Source organism: Carcharhinus amblyrhynchos, chromosome 11, assembly GCF_965287045.1.
Source record: "Carcharhinus amblyrhynchos chromosome 11, sCarAmb.v2.hapA, whole genome shotgun sequence".
Classification (NCBI taxonomy): Eukaryota; Metazoa; Chordata; class Chondrichthyes; order Carcharhiniformes; family Carcharhinidae; genus Carcharhinus; species Carcharhinus amblyrhynchos.
The window spans coordinates 91,527,292-91,549,115 of NC_137334.1; the positions used below are offsets into that span (position 1 = coordinate 91,527,292).

The 21,824-nt window shown below is 45.0% G+C and overlaps 1 protein-coding gene across 4 annotated transcripts in view; it reads left to right on the forward strand.

Annotated features, from left to right (window-relative positions):
- The window catches only part of LOC145350336 (dnaJ homolog subfamily B member 2-like), a 52,821-nt gene that overhangs the window by 23,555 nt on the left and 7,442 nt on the right, over positions 1-21,824 (forward strand). For 3 of the 4 annotated variants that reach the window (XM_080199558.1, XM_080199560.1, XM_080199561.1), the window contains exons 3-8: positions 1,798-1,907; positions 9,008-9,061; positions 11,396-11,512; positions 12,889-12,981; positions 15,533-15,638; positions 17,295-17,365. In XM_080199558.1, the coding sequence (XP_080055684.1) occupies positions 1,798-1,907; positions 9,008-9,061; positions 11,396-11,512; positions 12,889-12,981; positions 15,533-15,638; positions 17,295-17,365 (551 nt within the window). Of the gene's footprint in view, positions 1-1,797; positions 1,908-9,007; positions 9,062-11,395; positions 11,513-12,888; positions 12,982-15,532; positions 15,639-17,294; positions 17,366-19,972; positions 20,330-21,824 lie in introns of those variants that run through there. The other variant, XM_080199562.1, reaches the window with a different exon arrangement.

Sequence of the window (21,824 nt, forward strand, 5' to 3'; positions counted from 1 at the left end):
TCCAATGAGCAGGTCAGATGTAAATTAGTGGGATTATATCACATACTTAAAACATAACTCCACATAACAAGGCAAGTAAGACTGCTGTGTAAAAACCTCCTGCAATTCTGTTAATAATAACACCTAGTTTATTCACACTGTGTATACATATTCATTACAAACTTTTAGGGGAGGCGATGGCATGGGGGTGTTATCGCTGGATTATTAATCTAGAAACTCAGCTAATGTACTGGGGACCTGGGTTCAAATCCCATCACGGCAGATGGTGGAATTTGAATTCAATAAAAAATATTTGGAATTAAGAATCTACTAATGACCATAAAACTATTATCGGTTGTCGGAAAAACCCATTTGGTTCACTAATGTCCTTTCGGAAAGAAATCTGCTGTCCTTACCTGATCTGGCCTATGTGTGACTCCAGAGCCTTGGCAATGTGGTTGTCTCTCAACTTACCTCAGGCAACTAGGGATGGGCAATAAATGCTGGCCAGCCAGCGATGCCCATGTCCGATGAATGAATAAAATAAAAAAGAATATTAAGTAGACAAATCTCTCCTGGTGTTGTCTCTCATAAATGACTGCTAATGAACACTGTTACCTTGTGGTCTGCATCACATAATGCCATAGCTACTTCTTTAACCCATTACCATAACTATATTATTAACTCATTACACTACAGAGAGATTCAAATGGGCATTGTGGAGGAGACCAGAATTGGGAAGAAGCTGCTATCTTAGAGAAGGTTGTAAGGTTACACACGGTGGAAAGGTGAGAGGTTGGCTATGGGAATACTGGTATAGATGTTGAACATAGAGGCAACATACTCACATGGGTGAGTACATCCTTCAATAGGAAACCAAATGCTGGAAAATCTTGGCAGGTCTGGCAGCATCTGTAAGGAGAGAGAAGAGCTGACATTTCGAGTCCAGACGACCCTTTGTCAAAGCTAAAAGGCAGAGAAAGCGGGAGATATTTATACTGCAGGGTAAGGGAATGAAAGATGAGTCACAGCCACAAAAACCCAAGGGAAAAGACCGCTAATGGCGGTCCACAGAGAGAATAAAGGGTGTGAAAGGCCAAACGGCAGAGAAGCTAAAATGTTGGGGGAGAGGGGAGGAAAATGGATGGGACAGAGGTAAAATTTAGAAAAGGAGAAGCAAAGGGGGAGGAAAGGTAAGGGAAGGGGCATAAAGTAGGAGGAAAGAGTTGGGGGGGGGGATGGAAATGAAGAATCTCAACTAGAATCTCTCAAATTTACTAGGCTGATACCGGAGTTGAGGGGGTTGAGCTATGAGGAGAGGCTGAATAAACTAGACTTGTACTCGTTAGAGTTTAGAAGAATGAGGGGAGATCTCATTGAGACGTATAAGATGATGAATGGGATGGATAGGATAGAGGTGGAGAGACTCTTCCCGCTCAGAAAGGACAGTAGGACTAGGGGGCACAGCCTCAAGATAAAGGGGGGGCGGTTTAGAACGGAGTTGAGGAGGAACTTCTTCACTCAAAGGGTGGTGAATCTCTGGAATTCTCTGCCCGTTGAGGTGGTGGAGGCTGCCTCGCTAAATATTTTTAAGACGCGGGTTGATGGGTTTTTGATAAGAGAGGGGATTAAGGGTTATGGGGAGAGGGCAGGAAAGTGGAACTGAGCCACGACAGATCAGCCATGATCTTATTGAATGGCGGGGCAGGCTTGAAGGGCTAGATGGCCTACTCCTGCTCCTATTTCTTATGTTCTTAAGGAATAATGGCCCTGTTGCAATTGAAATGTTCCATTTCTCCCTGATTTCCCCCTTTACAGTTACAGGAAATTGGCATTGCGATGGCATCCTGACAAGAATCCAGATAATAAGGAATTTGCAGAACAGAAGTTTAAGGAGATCGCAGAGGCGTATGAAGTATTATCGGATAGTAAGTGTGCATCCTAAATTATTTTCCATTTGTTTGTGGTGAAGAATTGTATTTGTATTGGCTGTCCTGCATAAGAAATGGGAGATATGGGAGTATTTAATGATGCATCTCACTTGTCTTTTTGTTACTCTTCAACTTGCAGATTCCATAGAATTTTAATAAATACTCTGATGTAAGAAGTAACCTTCCAGTGGAGATTGTCAGCCATCTGGCTAAAAAAGAGAACCATTATATATGCTGAGAATTCCTTAACTCTATTTTTATGCATCCTCTCTATCTAAAACATTCTCAAAATGATAAACAATTAATCTTAGCATTTGCGCTTGTCTTGAAAGACTTCTAATTTTAATATTTCAAAATTTTATTCATGGAATGCGATTGCAAACAGCCTATCTCTAATTGCCCACCCTATCAACATATCCTTGTGTTCTTTTCTTCCACATGTTTATCTAACTTCCCCTTAAATGTGAGGGGGCATTCAATGGTTTAATTGATCTGTGTTTTATCACGTTGACTGATCCTTGATCACTTTTTTTTTATTGATTTAAGTGTAGCCTCTGAGAGCTAAAGCAAACAGAAGCTTCCATAGTAACCTGAGAAGCTGTGAATATGTGTGCATAATTCCTGAGAGTGCTGAGATATTTTAAAGCACTGTAAATAAACCTGTTATAGATTTAGAACCAGTGCAATCTCTGCCTTGCTCTGAGATAGATTAAACATATAAAGCAAACTAGCAAATGCAGAACATCATCTTTACTATACCTTCTCAGAACTGATGGTGAGGCACCTTCTTGAGCACAACTGAGTGTCTTGCCAGGTCATTTCGGAGGGCAGTTAGGACTTTACCACATAGCTATGGGTTCTCAAGTAACAAAGAAGGCCAGGACACATAAGGGAGGCAGATTTCCTTAAAGGACATTCGTGAACAGTAACTATGAAGTTACTAGATTGTTGCTTTTCAATAATCCAGGAACTTCATAGTCACCTTTACTCTTAATAGTTATGTATTCCAGATTTTATTTAATTGATAGAACTTAATTCCCCATTTGCCGTAACGGGAATCAACTCATCCACATATTACTCCAGCAGCGAACATTGCTACAGTGCTACTCCTGGTTCGGTTGAATCTTAGATTAATAAAAGTGCCTGACACCAGATTTCTTTCCAAGAATCTAATAATTACAAGTAACCCAATATTTAGTATTTCTTTCGGCCTTTATCTTTACGTTGTTTTCCCTCTGGTGATTTTCATGGAATTCCTTCACCAGAATATGTATTGAGGATGAAAGAGCTGAGTACAGTTCATGCTGGAGCATCCTGTTATACAGCTGGTTCTTTCATATCCTTCCCAGCAGTGTTACTCAGTAACAGAGGGCACTGGGGAGGGCATGCAGAATTTATTGCTACTGACTTTAATCCAGCTCACTCACACCGTCACTCAGTAACCCCTTCACCAGCACCCTCTGTTACTGACTGTATCTCTAACCATGTTAGTCCAGCTCAGTCACAACATCACTCAGTTAGTCCACTGCCTGATGTTACTGACCTTGGGCTGGACTTTACAGCCCTCCTCCGCCAGTGCGTTTGGAGGCAGAGGGAAGCTCATCAGCACGTGGCTAGCCTGGCACCTTTCCACTTGCCCGCTTACCTGTCTCCCATTGTTTTGGGAATATTGATGGTCCATTCGGCATATCGAGGGATGGGGGCAGATGCAGACTAAGCGGAAAGCATGGGTTGGTGTCGGGCAAGGCATTACAGTGGGAGGTGGGGGGGGGGGGGGGGGGGAACCACCTATGGATGGATGTCTGTGATGTTGGAGGCATCTCCCCCTCAAGGTCTTTTGCCCTCCCAGTTCCTCAATCCCCTCACCGTGCATTCAGTCTGGCTTCCGTAACCTCCTTTTTCGTGTTCTGTCCGGTGTCCCAGCACTGGCCACCACTTGCAACTGGCACTGAAGGGAATACAGAGCTGCCTCACCCTGAGTGAGTTAATGGCCTGCTGAGCATAGCCTAGGTGTGGGATGGTTGGGCTTTCCATGGACAGGCTCCCTTTCAACTTTTTATTCATGGCATTGGGGACAAGGAGCATGGTGCCATATAAAATCCAGCTCGAGTAATAATATAGCTGAAATTCTTTCCAGTGATATTGGTGTGTTCTTTGGGATAATACGTTCTGAAGACAAATTTCAGGTGTCCATGTTCCTGACACACCAGCTGGGGAGCGACCATTCACCTGCTCTGACTGTGGGAAGGGATTTAGTCGGTTTTCCAACCTGCTGAAACATTAGGAAGTATAGACTGATGAGAAACCTTTTTAAATGCCCAGAATGTGAGAAGTGTTGTAAACATTCCAGTGGACTGATGTACCATCAACATGTTCACACTGATGAGAAAGCGTTCAGATGCTCTCACTGTGGGATTGGTCTTCAGATGATTATCTGTCTTTTCTTTTGCAATCACTAATTGATTAAATCTACCCTTTTCTTTCGTCTTTCCAAATTATCAAAATAACTCAGTTTTACCCTTTCCAATATGTCCCTTCTCCCGAGATCAGGATCAGTGGGGCAGTGGTATTGTCGCTGGACTAGTAATCCAGAGACCCGGAACAAGACCAGGGGATCTGGGTTCAACTCCCGCCATGGGGTTTGTTGAATTCAACAAAAATCTGGGATTAAAAGTCTAGTGACGACCATGAAGCCATTGTTGATTGTCGAAAAAACCCATGTGGTTCACTAATGTCCTTTAAGGAAGAAAATCTGCCGTCCTTACCTAGTCTCGCCTACATGTGACTCCAGGCCACAGCAATGTGGTTGACTCTCAACTGCCTTCTGAAATGACCTAGCAAGTTACTGAATTGAAAGGGTGACTAGGGATGGGCAATAAATGTTGGCCGAGCCAGTGATGCCCATGCCCCGTGAATGAATTTTTAAAAAAATTAATTGCTGAAGGAATATTTTGTACAAACAAAACTCCCAAACTGGTCACCACTGTTGTGGTACCAGCATAATTTCAATAAAGGCAAATATGGTCTAATCGTCATTTTGAGTACAACAAAAGCTCATCTTCTGAAAGCCATTGTGTGGCTGGTGACAGCGTAGGCTGGTAAATCTGGACCATCAGGAAGTGTGGCGTGGCTGCAATAAGAGACGGGTATTACATGTGTCATGGATGGACAAGTGCTTGAGAAAGCTGGCGCTAAAATGAACTTGTTTGAGGTGGTGTTATAGAGGAAGCTCACTGACTTTAGAACATAGAACATAGAACACTACAGCGCAGAACAGGCCCTTCGGCCCACGATGTTGCGCCGACCAGTTACAAAACAATGACCCACTGACCTAAACCAATCCCTTCTCGTCCATAAACCTATCCACGGATCTCTTAAACGCCCCCAAACTAGGCGCATTTACAACTGCAGCAGGCAGGGCATTCCAATCCCTCACCACCCTCTGGGTAAAGAACCTACCCCTGACATCCGTCCTATAACTACCACCCCTTAATTTAAAGCCATGCCCCCTCGTGCTAGATTTCTCCATCAGAGGAAAAAGGCTATTACTATCCACCCTATCTAAACCTCTAATCATCTTATATGTTTCAATAAGATCCCCTCTTAGCTGCCTTCTTTCCAGCGAAAACAACCCCAAATCCCTCAGTCTCTCCTCATAGGACCTCCCCTCCATACCAGGCAACATCCTGGTAAACCTCCTCTGCACCCTCTCCAAAGCCTCCACATCCTTCCTATAATGTGGGGACCAGAACTGCACACAGTACTCCAAGTGCGGCCGCACCAGAGTTGTGTACAGTTGCAACATGACGCTGCGACTCCTAAATTCAATCCCCCTACCAATAAACGCCAAGACACCGTATGCCTTCTTAACAACCTTATCTACTTGACTCCCAACTTTCAGGGATCTATGTACACATACACCTAGATCCCTCTGCTCATCCACTCTATTCAAAGTCCTCCCGTTAGCCCTATACTCGACACATCTGTTATTCCTACCAAAGTGAATTACCTCACACTTCTCCGCATTAAACTCCATCCGCCACCTCTCGGCCCAGCTCTGCAACCTGTCTAAGTCTTCCTGCAAACTATGACACCCTTCATCACTATCTACCACACCTCCGACTTTGGTGTCATCAGCAAACTTACTAATCCACCCAACTATACCCTCATCCAGATCATTAATAAAAATTACAAACAGCAGTGGCCCCAAAACAGATCCCTGAGGCACACCACTCGAAACCGAACTCCATGATGAATATTTACCATCAACCACCACCCTCTGTCTCCTATCTGCTAGCCAATTCCTGATCCAATTCCCTAGATCACCCCCAATCCCATACATCTGCATTTTGTGCAGAAGCCTACCATGGTGAACCTTATCAAACGCCTTACTAAAATCCATATACACCACGTCCACTGCCTTACCCCCATCCACCTCTTTGGTCACTTTCTCAAAAAACTCAATAAGGTTAGTAAGGCACGACCTACCCACCACAAAACCATGCTGACTATCTCCAATCAATTCTTTACTCTCCAAATAACTATAAATCCTATCCCGAATAATTTTTTCTAAAACCTTGCCCACAACAGAAGTGAGACTCACCGGTCTATAATTCCCAGGGAAGTCTCTGTTCCCCTTCTTAAACAATGGGACAACATTCGCTAACCTCCAATCTTCCGGTACTATACCAGAGGCCAACGACGACCTGAAGATCAGAGCCAGAGGCTCTGCAATCACTTCTCTTGCCTCCCAGAGAATCCTGGGGTAAATCCCATCCGGACCAGGGGACTTATCTATTTTCAGACCCTCCAGAATATCTAGCACATCCTCCTTATCAACTGCAACACTGTCAATTCTACTCCCCTGCAATCCAGTGTCCTCCTCAGCTATATCCATGTCCCCTTGCGTGAACACCGAAGAGAAATATTGGTTCAATGCCTCTCCAATCTCCTCCGGTTCCACACATAACTTCCCTCTGCTGTCTATAACTGGCCCTAATCTTGCCCTAACCAACCTTCTGTTCTTAACATACCTATAGAACGCCTTAGGATTCTCCTTAACCCTATCAGCCAAAGTCTTCTCATGTCCTCTTTTAGCCCTTCTTAGCTCACTCTTCAACTCCCTCCTAGCCAATCTAAAGTTTTCTAGTGCACTACCCGAGCCCTCACGTCTCATCCGAACATAAGCCTCCTTTTTCCTCTTAACCAACGAAAAAGCTTTGGACTTTGGACACGTGATGTGAACAGGAGGGAGGTTTTTTTTTATTCATTCGTGGGACATGAGTGTCACTGGCTGGCCAGCATTTATTGTAAAAAGTCTGACAACACCAGGTTTTAGTCCAACCTATTTATTTGATAATAGACTCACAAGCTTTCGAGGTTTCCCTCTTCGTCAGGTGAATGGAGAGTTCTGGCCTCAGACAGAGCATATAAAGCACAGACAGTTTACAGATTACTGATTAGAATGCGAATCCTTACACCTAACCTGCTGTTCAAGACCTGAAGTGGCTGACAATGTGAGTGGAAGGAGCACTGATCACAGGTTAAAGAGATGTGTATTGTCTCCAGACAGTACAGTAAGTGAGGTTTTGCAAACCCAGGCAAGTCACGGGGGTTACTGATAGTGCGACATGTCTATCTGTAACTATCTGTAACCCCCGTGACTTGCCTGGGTTTGCAAAACCTCACTTACTGTACTGTCTGGAGACAATACACATCTCTGTAACCTGTGATCAGTGCTCCTTCCACTCACATTGTCAGCCACTTCAGGTCTTGAACAGCAGGTTAGGTGTAAGGATTCGCATTCTAATCAGTAATCTCTAAACTGTCTGTGCTTTATATGCTCTGTCTGAGGCCAGAACTCTCCATTCACCTGACGAAGAGGGAAACCTCGAAAGCTTGTGAGTCTATTATCAAATAAATTGGTTGGACTAAAACCTGGTGTTGTCAGACTTTTTACTGTGTTTACGCCAGTCCAACGCCGGCATACCCACATCAGCATTTATTGCCCATCCCTAGTTGCCCTAGGAGGGCAGTTGAGAATCAACCACATTGCTGTGGCTCTGGACTTACATGTAGGCCAGACCGGGTAAGGATGGCAGATTTCCTTCCTTAAAGGACATGAGTGAACCAGATGGGTTTTTCCGACAATCGACAATGGTTTCATGGTCATCAGTAGATTCTTAATTCCAGATATTTTTCATTGAATTCAAATTCCACCATCTGCCGTGGCGGGATTCGAACCCAGTTCCCCAGAACATTAGCTGAGTTTCTAGGTTAATAGTCTACCATCCCCTCGTGGTATTATTATTTAGATAAAGGGGTAATGCAAAGCAAACATGTACAAGGAAGACCCATAATGGCATGGATGGATAACATAAACGTGGACTGGTCTCTGTACAGAACAGGCCAGTGAGGGAAGCCTCACTGGGGACAACCGTCGGAATGAGGACCAGTGAAAGACAAGACATGGGTTTCTCAGCAAGAATCTAAAATTCAAAAATGTTATAGTGCGATTTAAAAAATGTCAGTAAATTATCTTCAAAATCCAGGTACTTTTTTTTTCCACAAGGCAACACGGAGATTGAGAGGCAAGTGCTATAATTTGGCCTCTTTCCCTAACCCCACCTTTTACCTGGGTCCGTTTACCCAGAGAGTGGTGAGAATGTGGAACCTGCCATCAAATGAAGTGGTTGACACAAATAAGAGATGATGGGGAGATCCTGGCGTTGGACTAGGGTGGGAACACTAAGAAGTCTCTCAACGCCAGGTTAAAGTCCAACAGATTTATTTGGAATCATGAGCTCTTCACTCACTTGAGGAAGGAGCAGCGCTCCACAAGCTCTTGATTTCAGATAAACCTGTTGGACTTTAACTTGGTGTTGTGAGACTTCTTCCTGGCAATTAAGAGGAAACTAGATAAACCTGAGGGAGAAAGGATTGCAGTATGTTGATGGGATGAGATGAAGAGGTTGGGAGGTGGCTCACGTGGAGCATAAACACCAGCAGGGATCAGCTGGGCCGAATGGCCTGATTCTGTGCTGTAAACTTTGCATGCTCCCTATGGCCCATTTAATTTTCTGACATCTTTTTTGCAGAAAGTAAACGAGAGGTTTATGACAAGTATGGAAAAGAAGGACTAATTGGAGCAGGTAAGAAGAAATGGCTTTTTCATTGAAGCCCTGGGGGCGACCTCACCAGAATTTGACAAAGTGTTGTTCCAGTGAGGAAAAACGGCATTTTTCTCCACACAGAAATAGGCTGGTTTTCTCTTCAGACCTTTGGACATTCTGTGGGAATGTTTCATGCCCTACGGAAATAGGGCAAACAGTAGGGAGGTCATGGAACCTTTACAGATTAAAGAGGAGGAGGTGCTGGCTGTCTTGAGGCAAATAAGAGTGGATAAATTCCCAGGACCGGACAGGGTATTCCCACGGACCTTGAGGGAGGGAGTCTAGTGTTGAACTTGTAGGGGACCTGGCAGACACATTTAAAATGTCAATATTCACAGGGGAGGTGTCAGATGATTGGAGGGTGGCTCGTGTTGTTCCATTGTTTAAAAAAGGTTCCAAAAGAAATCCGGGAAATCACAGGCCAGTAAGTTTGACGTCAGTGGTTGGCAAGTTATTGGAAGGTGTGATAAGGGATAGGATCTACACATATTTGGATAGACAGTGATTTATTAGGGAGAGTCAACGTGGCTTTGTGCGTGGAAGGTCATGTTTGACGAATCTATTAGAGTTTTTCGAGGAGGTTACCAGGAAAGTGGATGAAGGGAAGGCGGTGGATGTTGTCTACCTGGATTTCAGCAAGGCCTTTGACAAGGTCCCCCATGGGAGGTTAGTTAGGAAGGTTCCTTCACTAGGTATAGATGGGGAGGCTGTAAATTGGATTAGACACTGGCTCAATGGAAGAAGCCAGAGAGTGGTTGTGGAGGATTGCTTCTCTGAGTGGAGGCCTGTGACTAGTGGTGTGCCACAGGAATCGGTGTTGGGTCCATTGTTGTTTGTCATCTGTATCAATGATCTGGATGATAATGTGGTAAGTTGGATCAGCAAATTTGCTGATGATACAAAGATTGGAGGTGTAGTGGACAGTGAGGAAGGTCTTCAAAGCTTGCAGAGGGACTTGGACCAACTAGAAAAATGGGCTGAAAAATGGCAAATGGAATTTAACGCAGAACTAGTGTGACGTATTGCACTTTGGAAGGACAAACCAGAGTAGAACGTACAGGCTAAATGGTAGGACTCTGAAGAGTGCAGTTGAACAGAGGGACCTGGGAATACAGGTACAGAATTCCCTAAAAGTGATGTCACAGGTGGATAGAGTCGTAAAGAGTGCTTTTGGTACATTGGCCTTTATAAATCAGAGTATTGAGTATAAAAGTTGGAGTGTTATGGTAATAGTCCATTTTGCTGTTATTCCTACCAAAACGCATGGCCTCATATTTACCAACATTGTAATCCTTCTGCCAGACCCTCACCCACTCACTTAGACTGTCTATATCCCTTTGCAGACTTTCAGCATCCTCTTTTCTCTTCCACCCATCTTAATGTCATCTGCGAATTTTGACACACTACACTTTGTCCCCAACTCCAAATGATCTATGTAAATTGTAAACAATTGCAATCCCAACACTGATCCCTGAGGCACACCACTAGTCACTGAACACCAACCAGAGAAACACCCATTTACCCCCATTCTTTGCTTTCTGTTCGTTAACCAATCCTCTATCCTTCTAATATATTACCCGTAACACTGTGAACCTTTATCTTATATAGCAGTCTTTGGTGCGGCACCTTGTCAAATGCCTTCTGGAAATCCAGATACACCACATCCACAGGTTCCTCGTTGTCCACTGCACGTGTAATGTTCTCAAAGAATTCCAGCAAGTTAGCCTAACATGACCTGCCCTAATGAATATCTTTGGAGTGTGGGAGGAAACCCACGCAGACAGGGGGAGAACATACAAATTCCACACAGACAGTGACCCAAGCTGAGAATCGAATGCAGGCCTCTACCGCTGTAAGGCAACAGTGTTAACCACTGTGCCATTATGCCGCTCAAATGTAGAGTTAGATGTGTAGATTAGAGGGATTAACCAGGGAAATATGAGGTGGTTCTGGGATAGGGCCTGGGTGGGATCCTATGGACTTGATGGGCTGAATGGCCTCTTTCTGCACTGTAGGGATTCTCTGATTCTGTGTAACTATTTCCTCTGGTAATGGGGGAAGTCCGGAACGTGGGGGCATCTCTGTTCCGATGTCATCTTTCCCCAGTTTTTCTCCCGTGGTTTAAACAGGATTATGTAGGAGTTTAACATAACCTGTGTGCATCTGAATTTTGAGGAATGGACCCCAGTGATTGGTTTGCCTTTTGAGAGCTGTCTTATTAGCCTAGTTGCTATTTTCAGTGACGCGTGCGCTCATATATAGTGATCGGTGCACCTTTTAACGTGAATATTTTACTGTTTTCATGTTTAACAGGTGGCAGAGGTCCCAGCATGGACACAGAGTTTCCAGGATTTGTGTTTTCATTCCGTAACCCTGATGAAGTATTTAGGGAATTCTTTGGTGGACGAGATCCCTTCGCTGAGTTGTTTGGTGAGTGTGCCTTTGTCTTTTTGCATTGCCTTATTCCTCGGCGCTTACATGTTGAGACCGCTGTGTGATAGCCTTCCCTAGGGGAATGGCTGGGACATAACCGACCCAAACGCTGACTCAGTGAAGACTCTACAGCCTAACTTGCCCTAAATCCCATCGATCCATCAACCTACTGTGCTCGCAGACCTACACTGAGTCAACACCAGGAGGCCGATGTTAACATCCGCCCACTACGATTCCTGTGCTAGGCTGGATGGGAGAATTCCTCCGTGGATTCTGGAGTGTCAGATGAAATTTGTAAAACTGGGACTGATAGATTAGTCAGGAATATGGAGCTCAGCTAGGTAATTGGAGTAGAGGGGTAGGTTAGTTACAATCTAGTTGAATCTTAGTTTGAGCCTGGAGGATGTGTAAAAGTATGTAGATTAAGAGTTCATTCGCCTCACTGGGGAATTTTCCTGCTGCTTTGTAGTTGGGATAATTGCTCGGGAGAAGGGTAAACACTGACTGGGATCGTCAGTCTCTTTTCATTCTGAGAACTTCTGCTTTGGCTCTTTTGAAAGAGCAGTTGTGTTCAGTTCCCCATCTGTTTTTTTTTTATCCGTAAATTCCTTGTTTTCAAGCACCGACTCAACACTCTTCCAAAATAATTTATTGGGGGTAGAGTTAGGCCGTCCTGGTGAAATTAGGAAGCATCTCTTCACACAAAAGTAGTTAACAGCTGGATGCTGGGGGTGATTGAATTGAATCGACTATTATTGTCACATGTCTTGGGATACCGGGAAAAATATTGTTCCTTAAGCGCTATAGAGACAAAACGTACCGTTCGTAGAGTACATAGGGGAGAAGGAAAGGAGAGGGTGCAGAATATAGTGTTGCCTTTACCCATAGGGTGAAGAGAAATACAGTTTAATATGTGATAGGTCCATTCAAAAGTCTGACAGCAGCAGGGAAGAAGCTGTTCTCGAGTCGGTCGGTACGGGACCTCAGACTTTTGGATCTTTTTCCTGACGGAAGAAGGTGGAAGAGAAAATGTCCGGGGTGGGTGGGGGTCCTTAATTATGCTGGCTGCTTTGCCGAGGCAGCAGGAAGTGTAGACAGAGTCAATGGATGGGAGGAGCAATTTAAATTTGTGATAGATTTTTTATTTGGTCAGAATATTGCAGGATATGTAAAAACAAACGATGGATAATTGGAGCTAAGATGCAGATCAGCCATGATCTGACTGAGTGATGGCACAGGCTTGAGGGATAACAGTTCATGATTACATTTAATGTAAATATTTCTGCTTTTCAATCAGTTTTAGGATAGCTTTCTTGTTTGGGTGTTACTGAATTGATAACTGATCTCTTATCTCCCAATGATTTTGTCTGTAGATGACTTTGGTCCTTTTTCTGAAATGGGAGGAATTGACCGAGCTCGAAGGACACCCGGATCCTTCTTTTCATTTTCCTTTCCCACAGGATCAGGTATGTTGGAAGTGGGGCATGTTGTTCAGTTCAAGGAAGTACTGTGCACCATTATAAGTCATCAGGTGGAATTTTACAACCCCCTGGCATGGCTGGAGGGGACGGAGAGGGTAAAATTGAGCTCCATGCCATGGCTGCCATTTTCAGTGCCTACCTGTCTCACCACAATTTTATCTGTGGCAGGAGAGGCATTGGTGCCAACTGGGGGTCCTTAAGGGGTCAACTAAGGGTCTCTTGCAACGGCCGCTGGAATTTTAGCCATCATGGGGCAGAGGGCAGTGCCAAGGGTAAAGCCTAGCAGCTTTCACTGCCTGAGCTATTGGCAGGCAAGGAAGGGATAACTCATTTATGTGCTCATCAGGAAACCTTACCCCAAGGTTTTCCCACCCCCACCCTTTCCCTCTCCTCTCCCTTTCCCTTCCCCACCCCACTCCCACGCCCCAACCCAACTACCCAGTCCATCCCGGCCCCAATCCTCTCGGCCCACTGGCTAAGGCCTGTCCTCACTTAGCCCCTTCTCCTATTAACCTTTGCTCCATCAACTCCTGTGAAGATTGCCCTTGGAGACACGAGTCAGTGCCGGCAATGGCCATAGCTCCTGGTGGGGCTGGAGAACTGCTGGCCATTCAATTGAGTGATAGCTCTTGGAGGCTGGATTTCCTCCCCATATGGGAGGGAATGGTCCACAATGAGTCACTTAATGGCTCAGTGTCCGTTATGTTGCTGCGGGGCAAGCTGGCCAAGCAGGGGTGGGGTCTCATCAGTCAGTGTGGGGGCAGGAAGGCTGCATGCCTCATTAAATCCAATGGTACATTATGGCATAGAAAGAGACTATTTGACCCATTGAATCCATACTGGCTCTCTGCAGACCATCCAGTCAGTCCCATTTGTTCCAGATGGCACGGTGACACAGTGGTTAGTATTGCTGCCTCACAGATCCAAGGACCCAGGTCAATTCCTGCCTTGGACCACTGCTTGTGTGGAATTTGCACCTTCTCCCCATGTCTGCATGGGTTTCCTCCCGCACAGAATTGTAGAAATATGAAAGAATGTTACTCATCCCTAATTGCCCTGGAGCTGAGTGGCTCACTTGGCCATTTCAGCGGACAGTTGAGAGTCAATCATATTGCTATGGTTCTGGAGTCACATGTAGGTCAGACCATGTAAGGATGGCAGATTTCCTTCCCTAAAGGACATTAGTGAACCATATGGGTTTTTACAAAAATCAATGATCTTTGTCATGGTCACCATTACTGAAACAAGCTTTATACTCCAGATTTTAATAACTGAATTTAAATTCTACCATCTGCCATGGTGTGATTTTGAACCCATGTTCCCAGACCATTAGCCTGGGCCTCTCGATTATGAATCAAGCGACTTACCACTACCCCACCATCTCCCCTAAATTGCTGAAGTACAAAGGCTGGGAGTTATGGTCCGGTTTCAAAAAGCTCTGGTTAGACTACACCTTGCATTGTCTGTTCAGTGTTTGGCAATGCACCTTGAGAAGAGTATGCACGCTGGCCTCGGAGAGAATTCAGTGTGCGTATTGGGACTAAAAGGATTACATTGTGAGGACACTTTGCTTGCCATAGATTAGACTTGTATTCCCTTGAATGTAGAGATTGAGAGACAATCTAATTGAGGTGTTTAAGATGATTAAGGGTCCAGTTGGCTTAATTGTCGGGGCAGATAGCATGTGGTTCAGAATAATGTCAACAGCGCGGGTTCCATTCATGTTCCGGTTGAGATAGACTTGCCTCCTTGCCTTGAGAGTGTCAAACCATCACTGACAAAACTGCCAAGAAAATGGCTCAGGATGAAGCCACAGCAGATAGTGAGATAACATGGAATGGAAGGAGAATAAAGGGTAGTGTTGATGGAGCAAAACTATTTCCAGGTCCAGCGAAAGGGGCATTAAATTGGAACTAGGCTGTTCAGGTGGATTTTTCTACAGGGGGAGGAAGTGAGGAGTGATGGAATGGTATGATGAGGTTGGGGGAGGGGTGTTAAGGGCATTATGGATTAGGGAAAAACAAGATTAGGGTAGATAGAGTGGAAATCTAGATTATCCATGTTTGTAGCTCTATGGGTTAAAGGGCTTTCCACAGTTCTTAAATTCCTTTGTTCATTATGACTTTTTAATTCATTTGTGAGAAATGGGCTGGCCAGCATTTATTGCCCATCCTTAGTTGCCAAAGGGCATTTGAGAGTCAACCACAGTGCTATGGCTCTGGAGTCACATATAGGCCAGACCAGGTAAGGACGGCAGATTTCCTTCCCTGAAGGAACCAGATGGGTTTTCCCAACAATGGTTTCATGGTCATCAATGGATTCTTAATTCCAGATTTTTTTCCCATCTGCCATGGTGGGGCTTGAACACGGGTCCCCAGAACATTAGTTGAGTTTCTGGATTGATAGTCTAGCGATAATACCACTAGGCCATCACCTCCCTGATGAGTCTTTGCCTTTTCGTTGTTCGAATCCTTCTCTGATTCCAACTTCTAACAAATAAACTTTACCACCCACCCCCCGCACCCCCCCCCCACAGATTTCTCGTCATTTTCCGCAAACGTTGGTGGGAGCGGAATGGGGAGTTTCCGATCGGTGTCAACCTCCACAAAGTTCGTTAATGGAAAACGCATCACCACCAGAAAGTGAGTAACTGAGAGGAGATTCAGAGAGCTACCGTAAGTTGCCGCCAGTAATTGTCAAGCTGGGGGTTGTGTGAACAAGGGGCCCTGAGTATCAGAGTGGATTTGTGGTCGGGGGTGGGGATACGGGGAGGACAGTATCAGCAGAGTAAATCCAACCCGTCTTATTACAGTCTAATAAGCGGTAGCACAGTGGTTAGCACAGCTCCAGGGACCCGGGTTTGATTCCTGGCTTACGTCATTGTCTGTATGGAGTCTGCACTTTCTCCCTGTGTCTGTGTTGGTTTCCTCCCGCAGTCTGGAAGATGTGCTGTTTAGGCATATTGGCCATGCTAAATTTTCCCTCAGTGTACCCAAACTGGCACCAGAGTGTGGCAACTTCACAGCAATTTCATTGCAGAGTTAATGTAAGCCTAGTTGTGACTAATAAATTGTGGAGTCATGGAGTCCAATCCCAACTCATGTTTGCTCCTACTGCATAAATTTAATGTTAAATAGTGCAGAAGAAGGCCATTCAGCCCATTGAACACTTGCCACTTGGAGAGTCCTGCTTTGCGATGGTAGAAAGAGTGACGTTGAAGACCAAAAGGTGACTGAATTCTTGCTTTCTCGTGGCAATTTTTCTGAAACGTCTACCTAAAAGCCAGTACATTAGAAGGATTGAGAGGCCCAGATTTCACAGCCTCTGTTACTAACTGATAAAAATGGAAAGATTTTTATTTATGAAGCATGTTCCACAAGCTCAGAACATCCCAAAGTGTTTTGCAGTCAATTCAGTAATTTTGAAGTGTTGTCACTGTTGTGGGAAACACGGAGCCAATTTGGAAACAGCTAGCTCCCACAAACAGCAACAAATTAATGTCCAGAGAACCTCCGGATGTAATGTTGATTGAGTGGCAAATGTTGGATAGGATATGGTTGGAAATTCCCCTATTCAATATGGATCTTTCAGCTGGGAAAACAGGCTTGGCCTCTCAGTTCAATATTTTATTCAAAAGACAGCATTTCAGACATTGCAGCACTATCTCAGTTCCGCACTGGGATTGTCAACTTGGATCACATGCTCAAATTTCTGGAGTGCAATCTTTTGATCAAATTAATGCTTAGAAGGAGCTTTACTCTGTACCTAACCCCGTGCTGTACCTGTCCTGGGAGTGTTTGATGGGGACAGTGTAGAGGGAGCTTTACTCTGTATCTAACCCCGTGCTGTACCTGTCCTGGGAGTGTTTGATGGGGGACAGTGTAGAGGGAGCTTTACTCTGTATTTAACCCAGGGTGGCTTGGTGTCAGTGGTTAGCACAGTTTCCTCACAGCGCCAGCGACCCGGGTCCGATTCCAGCCTTGGGTGATTGTGTGTAGTTTGCACATTTTCCCCGTGTCTGCATGGGTTTCCTTTGGGTGCTCCTGTTTCCTCCCACAGTCCAAAAGATGCGCCAGTTAGGCGAATTGACCATACTAAATTCTCCCTTAGTGTACCCCAACAGGCACTGGAGTGTGGCGACTAGGGGATTTTCGCAGTAACTTCATTGCAGTGTTAACGTAAGCCTTACTTGTGACAAATAATAAATGAACTTTAACTCAGTGCTGTAGCTGCCCTGTGAATGGTTTTTCACATTCCCAACTTTACCACAATATAACTGGTGTGTTTTTGTCCCCTAGGATTGTGGAGAATGGTGAAGAGAGGGTGGAAATCGAGGAAGACGGGCAGCTGAAGTCAGTGCGAGTAAACGGTAAGCGAGATAGGAGGGCCAGGAGAAACTAGCCCACACGCAGTGAATTCAACGGCAGCTACAGGGTAACCTGGGGAGCAACTAGAGAAGAGATCAGTGGGAAGCAAATGGCAACAAAACAGAGAGGATAGAACACGCCAGCGATTAGAAACTTTGACTAGAGGCATTCAGCTCTACTTGCAAGAATCCAGAATAAATATATTGTAGAAATAAAGAAGATCTTCCCTTGCCCAGTCTACTCACGCCCCTGTCTTGTTTATTCTCGATAGGAACAGTCTTACAGCTTGTATACTGGTAGGCTGTGCGCTCTGCTTTCATTACACTTATGGCCCAACTGCCCTGAAGATCTGATTTTTGATTTGATTTATTATTGTCACATGTATTAGCATACAGTGAAAAATATTGTTTCTTGCGCGTTATATAGACAAAACGTACCGTTCATAGAGAAGGAAACAAGAGAGTGCAGAATGTAGTGTTACAGTCAAAGCTAAGGCGTAGAGAAAGATCAACTTAATGCAAGATAGATCCATTGAAAAGTCTAATGGCAGCAGGGAAGGAGCTGTTCTCGAGTCGGTTGGTACGTGACCTCAGGCTTTTGTATCTTTTCCCTGAAGGAAGAAGATGGAAGAGAGAATGTACGGGGTAGGGTGGGGTCCTTAATTATGCTGGCTGCTTTGTCGAGACAGCGGGAAGTGTAGACGGAGTCAGTGGATGGGTGGGTGGTGATGGCCTGGGAAACAAACAGAACACCTTGCTTTATTCCTGTGCAAGAGCCGTACCATGAAAATCTAATGTTATCACAAAGATAATTGCACGACAAGGTAGTTTTGTGAAAGCATTCATGGGATCAGAGAACGATACAGAATAGAAGTGAGCAGTTTGGCCCATTATGCCATTTTGACAGAGCTTTCTAATTAACACAGCTCCTCCCTCTGCTTTTATTTACTCATGAGATATAGGCACCTGTGGCGTTTTATTGCCCTTGAAAAGGTGGTGATGAGCCGTCTTCTTGAATCGCTGCAGCCCACGCAGCGTAGGTACTTCCACAGTGCTGTTAGGGAGGGAGTTCCAGGATTTTGTCCCAATGTCAGTGAAGGAATGGCGATATATTTCCAAGTCAGGATGATGAGTGACTTGGAGGGGAAACCCGCCGGCAGTGATGTTCAAATGGGCCTGCTCTCCTTGTCCATCTCGGTGGTAGGGTTTGTAGGTTTGGAAGGTGCTGTTTGAGGAGGCTTGGCTGGTCACCATCAATGGTGAATGGGGTGCAAATGAAACGGGCTGCTTTGTCCTGGATGGTGTTGAGCTTATTGAGTGTTGTTGGAGCTGCACACTTCCAGGCAAGTGGAGAATATTCCATCACACTCCTGACTGGTGTCATAAGGATGGCAGAAAGTTTTTGGGGGATCAGGAGGTGAGTTACTCACCACAGAGTTCCCCCCAGTACCTGGCCTGCTCTTGTAGCCACAGACGCTGGTGTAATTAAGATTTTGACCAATGGTGTTCCCCAAGATGTTGGCAATGGGGGATTCTGCAATTGCAATAATATTGAATGTCAAGGAGAGATGGTTAGATTCTCTCCTGTAGAGATGATCATTCCCTGGCACTTGTGGCACAAGTCCGACTTGGGAATTAAGAGTCCAAGCTGGAATGTTGTCAGATCTTGCTGCGCACAGGCTCGAACTGCTTCAGTATCTGAGGAGTTGCTTCTGAAATTGAACATTGTGCAGTTATCAGTGAATACCCCCACTTCCTACCTTATGTTGGAAGGAAGGTCATTGAAGGAGCAGCTGAAGATGGTTATACCCAGGCCACGACCCTGAGGAACACTCGCAATATATAATGAGAGTCGTCCTCTGGCAGTCACAATCATCTTCCCTTGTGCTCAGCACAACTCCAGTCAAACTCTCTTGTTCAAAATAATGCCATGGGATCTTTCCTGTCGATGTGAGAGGGCAGACAGAGTAAAATTTAATGTAAAAGTTGGAACTTTAATTAATGTGCGTTAGTGAAGGAAACCTGCCACCCTTACTCGGCTGGGCCTATATGTGACTCCAGTTCCACACCAAGATGGTTGCCACTTAACCACCTTTTTTGAAATGGTCCAGCATTATATCAAACCATCAAAGAATAAAACTGGAGAAATCACTAGCCCAGATCAGCCTGATAAAATTATCTGGGGTGGTACGGTGGAACAGTGGTTAGCGCTGCTGTCTCACAACACCAGGGACCCGGGTTCAATTCCAGCCTCGGATCACTGTCTGTGCAGAGTTTGCACTTCTCCCCGTGTCTGCGTGGGTTTCCTCCAGGTGTTCTGGTTTCCTCCCACGGTCCAAAGACGTGCAGGTGAGGGTGATTGGCCGTGCTAAACTATCAGGGGGATTAGCAGGGGAAATATGGGTTATGGGGATAGGGCCTGAGTGCGATTGTGCAGACTCAATGGGCTGAAATGTCCTCCTTCTGCATTGTAGGGATTCTATGATTCTAATATTGGAGGACTGGCGCAACAGTGGTGGAGTGCTGTCCCAAAGACCACTGAAGCAACAGTCTGAGATAAGCATTGAAACATATCGGTGATCCATCATTGTTGACTCCTCTCTTCAATAGGTTAGATCTACCAGAGGGAAGGGACGCAGTGGTACACAGACGGGAGTGAATGACGAAGAATAGACTTTCAAAGCGAGTATCTAGGATTTAATGGAAGATAAAACTATGGGTGGGAATTTCCAGCTCTTCCCGACAGCAGGATCTTCTGATCCTGCCAAAATCCAACACCTGAGGTGCAAACGAGCCATGCAAAAGCCCACAGACTTCAGTGGGACTGGAAGGTCCTACCAGCAGCCATTGGCTCACCGCATCTGATGTAGAAGAACCCGCCGGGGGATGGGGGTCAAAAATCCTGGCGTATGAACACGATTGTATCACGTAATATATAACTGTTACAAAGCTGTAATTCCATGGTGACTGAAGCATAACCTCCATTAAATCAACATATGATTAAGGAAACCAATGAATGTATGGGGATTCTTCCTCACAATCTACCTCCAACCTACACCCATTAAGAGTGGCTTCGACCTGAATTGTAAATTCTCAACCCTGAATATTTCAGGTATCCACCCTTCCAGCATCCCTGATCTTCAGCCCACCGTTGGTGGCCAAGCCTTCAGCTGGCCCAGTCATAAACTTTGGAATTGCCTCTCCCTTTCTATCCCTCCTTTCAGCTTTAAGATCCTCTCTCTTTGACCAAGCTTTTGACTACCTGCCCTATTATATTGTGTGGTTTGGTATTAAATGTTGTCTGGTTTATTAAAGGACCAGAGAAATAGCAACAGGAGTAGACCATACAGCAGTCCTTCTGGCCTATTCTATCATTAACTAAGAACATAGCTGAACTTTTGCACTAACTTCACTTGCCCACACTATCCCTGTATCCCTTAATCTATCGGTGCCTAAAAATCTATTGGTTTGTCTTGAACATATTCAATGATTGAGGGTGCACAGCCCTCTGGGATGGAAAATTCCAAAGATTCACAATCCTCTGAGTGAAGAAATTCTCCTCATCTCATATCTGTCAGAGGGAGTGGACACACTGGTACACAGATGGGAGTGAGTGATGCAGAATGGGCTCACAAAATGAATGTCTAGAATTTCATAGAATCCCCACAGTGCAGCAGGAGACCTTTGATCCATTGAGTCTGCACCAACCACAACCCCACCCAGGCCCTATTCCCGTAACCCTCATTTACCCTGCTAATCTCACTGACGCTAAGGATCAATTTAGCATGGCCAATCAACCCAACCTGCACATCTTTGGAGTGTGGGAGGAAACTGGAGCACCCGGAGGAAGCCCACGCTGACACGAGGAGAAAGTGCAGCCTCTACACAGACAGTGAGCCCAGCCGGGAATTGAACCCAGGTCCCTGGCGCTATAAGACAGCAGTGCTGACCACTGTGCCATCATGTCACCCAAGGGGAAATGAATTTCAACCCATAATCTTGCCTTCAATTTAATTGAAGGTAAAATTGTGGGTGGAAATTTCCAGCTGTTCCTTATGGCAAGATGACTGATCCTTTATCCTTCGATTATAGCCCTAATGTTTCCACTCTCTAACCAGAGGAAATGGCCTCGCAACATCGACCACGTCAAGCCCTTTGAGAACGTTACATGTTTCAATGAGATCAACTCTAATTCTGCGAAATTCCAGAGAATATAGATCCATTTGATTCCATAAATGCCCGTAGGACACTAGGACTCAACTTAGTGAACCTTTGCTACACTCTCTCTGTGACAACTATATCTTACTTGGGTAAGGAGATTTCACACACTAATCCTGGCATAGTCTCACCAAGATGTGGAGATATCGACATTGGACTGGAATAAACACAGTAAGAAGTCTCACAACACCAGGTTAAAGTCCAACAAATTTATTTGATAGTAAACCCACAAGCTTTTGGAACA